Source organism: Cibotium barometz, chromosome 29 (genome assembly GCF_041138505.1).
Source record: "Cibotium barometz isolate CiBa-2024 chromosome 29, ASM4113850v1, whole genome shotgun sequence".
In the NCBI taxonomy this organism is placed as follows: Eukaryota; Viridiplantae; Streptophyta; class Polypodiopsida; order Cyatheales; family Cibotiaceae; genus Cibotium; species Cibotium barometz.
In genome coordinates this window covers 15,166,952-15,170,027 of record NC_141074.1, presented here as the reverse complement: position 1 = coordinate 15,170,027, position 3,076 = coordinate 15,166,952, and the positions used below count along the sequence as shown (strand labels likewise).

General features: G+C 45.1%; 1 protein-coding gene across 1 annotated transcript; it reads right to left on the bottom strand.

Annotated features, from left to right (window-relative positions):
• Positions 1-443: 443 nt before the first annotated feature.
• Positions 444-2,449, bottom strand: LOC147621894 (uncharacterized). The gene is made up of 6 exons (XM_086822913.1): positions 2,117-2,449; positions 1,907-1,974; positions 1,553-1,730; positions 1,353-1,469; positions 1,122-1,279; positions 444-850 (listed from the first exon to the last, which is right to left on the bottom strand). The coding sequence occupies exons 1-6, from the start codon at positions 2,364-2,366 to the stop codon at positions 668-670; spliced, it is 954 nt and encodes a 317-aa protein (XP_086679039.1). The 5' UTR covers positions 2,367-2,449; the 3' UTR covers positions 444-667.
• Positions 2,450-3,076: the final 627 nt, after the last annotated feature.

Sequence of the window (3,076 nt, the reverse complement as noted above, 5' to 3'; positions counted from 1 at the left end):
AAGGAAAAAAAAAGAAAAGAAAAACTTAAAAGAGAGAAAAGAGAAGGGAAATAATCACAAAAAAGCTTTAATGGAAAGCTTGTTTGCATATAGGAAATGAAGGAAAATAGTACACATAGCTTGCTTAAGCTTGAGAAGGATAGGGTAGGAGAGGTAGAAGTGATAAACAAGGTAAAAACCTATTAAAGAATCATGAATTATGTGGATGATTATGGTGGTGATGAGCGTGAGACGAGGCCCTGTTGTATGCAATGAACTGTTATTGCAATCTTCTACAGTTTCTATATATTGGTGGTCTTGGGTGAATGGGTGCATTAAAGTCTTGTATAACTAATCTTGGGGTGTTGCATTACCATAGCATGGAGAATTGCATCATCTCTCTCTCTCTCTCTCTCTTTGTGTGTGTGTGTGTGTGAGAGAGTAGAATAGAAAGAGGGACACTCTTATAGAAAACCTTAGCTGTTGGTAGACTAGATCTTATTTATGATTATCCATGTACTCGCATAGGAGTGCAGGTACATGAGCATTGGTTATTTGTGATTGGGTAGCTTTGCATACGTACGTGAGGACCCCCTTTGAGACTAGCATAATAGGTGCATAGTAGGTGCACATATTGCTTTCATATTCTTATTTATAGGTACATCGGAACGATCCTCATGGTAGTACACTAGGCGATTTGACTACTTTTGTAGGAGCTAGGAGACAAAGTCATTCCGAGAAGCTTGATGTATCCCTGGAAGTCACTTCCCGATCTCGCAATGTCCAAGCGAGAGTCCAATTGTCTGTAGAGCTTTGCATATGCATCTCTGCCCATCCCTTTGTACATCATTCTCACAGGTGCAAGCACTGCCTGCATACAAAAACAGAGGCAGATGTGAATTGGAGTCTTGAAATGGTGGAATGTTGTGAGGACACCAAAAAAAATATGTGGCGCACTTGTTATTTTTGTGTACGCACGTGCATGAGTCATAGATGATATATTATTATACATCCATTTTCTTGAAAGATTTGTGTACGTGGCCATGACAAAAACGTGTGGTTTACATGCGATGCACAAAGACTCATCATTGGTGGGTGGGAGCGAGTCATCATGCAAAGGGGGAAAGTAGAGGATCAGCAACCTGATATGTGGCAGGGAGGAAGCGTGAGAGGCCGAGGCGATCAAAGGCCGAGTCCAGAAACCAGTCGCTGTGGCAAGATGCAAGTACGTGATTCACTAGTATCGTTCCGCGGAGCGTGAAGGGGTTGTACAATCCCTTCAAAGTCTCTTGTTTAATAGCTGCAAAAAGCAATACTCAGCTACGTACTTGGTGATCGGGAGGGTAGATGAAGAAAGAAAGATTGTAACTTACCAGACACAACAAAGTTGGAGAGTGGAAGCTGGGCGCCATCGGCGGCAACTGCCATCAGTTTGTCGCCTACGATCACGTCCTTCGCCTTTTTGTACTCCGGCGTGGCAGCAACATTTCCTGTAGAAAGAGGCAGGTTCCCTTAATGTAACTGTCATTACTATTCCAGAAACCAACAAAATTACACTACTACACGTACCAACCTCCGAAAATGACGACGAAGTGATCAGGGGTGAGCTCGAGTGTCTTGGTCACGTTTGCATTCTGCAGGCTGCTGAGAGTGAGCACCACAAATTCCGACAAGGTGGAGGCATCCTCATGGCCATGCGCATACACCTCGTCATACTCGATCTCGCCATTCTCATCGATCCACACCGCCACCTGCACACAGCTTGTGCGACCAAGATTATATTGTTTAGCTACATACATAATATCCATGATATTGTTCATATACATGCATAACGTACAATAATATAGTAGCGAGAGGACGACCGTGAGGTGGTGTACTACAAATAGAGGGCTTGAGAGAAATAGAGGGCTTGAGAGAAGTCGCTCACCTCGTCACCGATAGCGGCTTCTCCGATGGGCTTCTCAATGCCGCCGCGAGCTAGCACCATGGCTGTGCCTGCAGATCAGATCAACCGCCGTTATAAGGCCTAGTACGATTCGAATTAGCAGCAGCACACACCACGGCTGCTCTTGTTGCCATGCAAGATCGACCGCAAAAAAATGGACTGCATATGTAGACTAGAGTAGACGCTCATTACCAGGGAAGCAGGATCCACTGCATTTCCCGTATTTACTCTGGCATCCGCTTCCGCAGTGAGCCGAGTCTGTGCCGCAGTAGCCATATTGGCTGCAGCAATTCCCGTTGCCGCAGGACTGGCCATTCGCCCCTGCTCCGCATTGCTGCTGTGCCTGTGCTAATTCATGATTGTGCATTAACACTAGTGCAGCTATGAAGAGGACGTTATACAGGATGCAGGACTTCAACAAGCTGTCTGCTGAGCGTGCCATAGCAGCAAGTGTGTATGTGGTCGCAAGCACCTTGCTTGGTATCGAATTGAGCGAGATCGCCTTGCGTTTTATACAGACTGCCGTAGAGACGTAGGTGGAGAAGAAGCTTAGAAAAGAAATATGTACATGAGAGGGTCTCTCTATAAATATAAATATAGGAAAAAGAGACCCAAAAGTCTACAAAACAAAACATCCAGGTGGGGGTATCAAATTGAAGCCGGCTATATCAAATTGAAGCCGGCTATATCTCACCCACAACCAGAAGAAAACAAAACATCCAGGTGGGGGTATCAAATTGAAGCCGGCTATATCTCACCCACAACCAGAAATTGGTCTACTCAGTGCCCTTAGGGGATGTGGGTGGACTAGAGAAATCTACTAGTTCCACAGGGGGAGAGGGAAGAACAAAATCATCCTCCCAAAACATATCCAAACATAGAACTTCATGAACCAAAGATCCCTCCTCCACAATTGGGCACGAGGTTGTATATGAACATCCAACTCCTCCCGTGGCCAGAAAACATTGCCTTGTGGACCAACCAAGAAACACCTTAGGAAGCCAATCAAATTGAGCATCTAGTCGAAGGCAATCAATTGGAAAGAGAAAGTCATCCAAAGGTGCATATTGTCCACAAGCAATCTGCAATTGCTACAGTCTAGTGCATAACCAAGAAAGCCAATTAGGTCCAAACACTTCTCCGAGTAGGAAA

Coding starts and splice junctions, on each gene's coding strand:
- LOC147621894 (XM_086822913.1), bottom strand. CDS start 2,366: ATGGCACGCTCAGCAGACAGCTTGTTGAAGTCCTGCATCCTGTATAAC. Junction 1,731..1,906: donor AAGCCGCTATCGGTGACGAG/GTGAGCGACTTC, acceptor AGCTGTGTGCAG/GTGGCGGTGTGGATCGATGA. Junction 1,280..1,352: donor CTCCAACTTTGTTGTGTCTG/GTAAGTTACAAT, acceptor TGCTTTTTGCAG/CTATTAAACAAGAGACTTTG.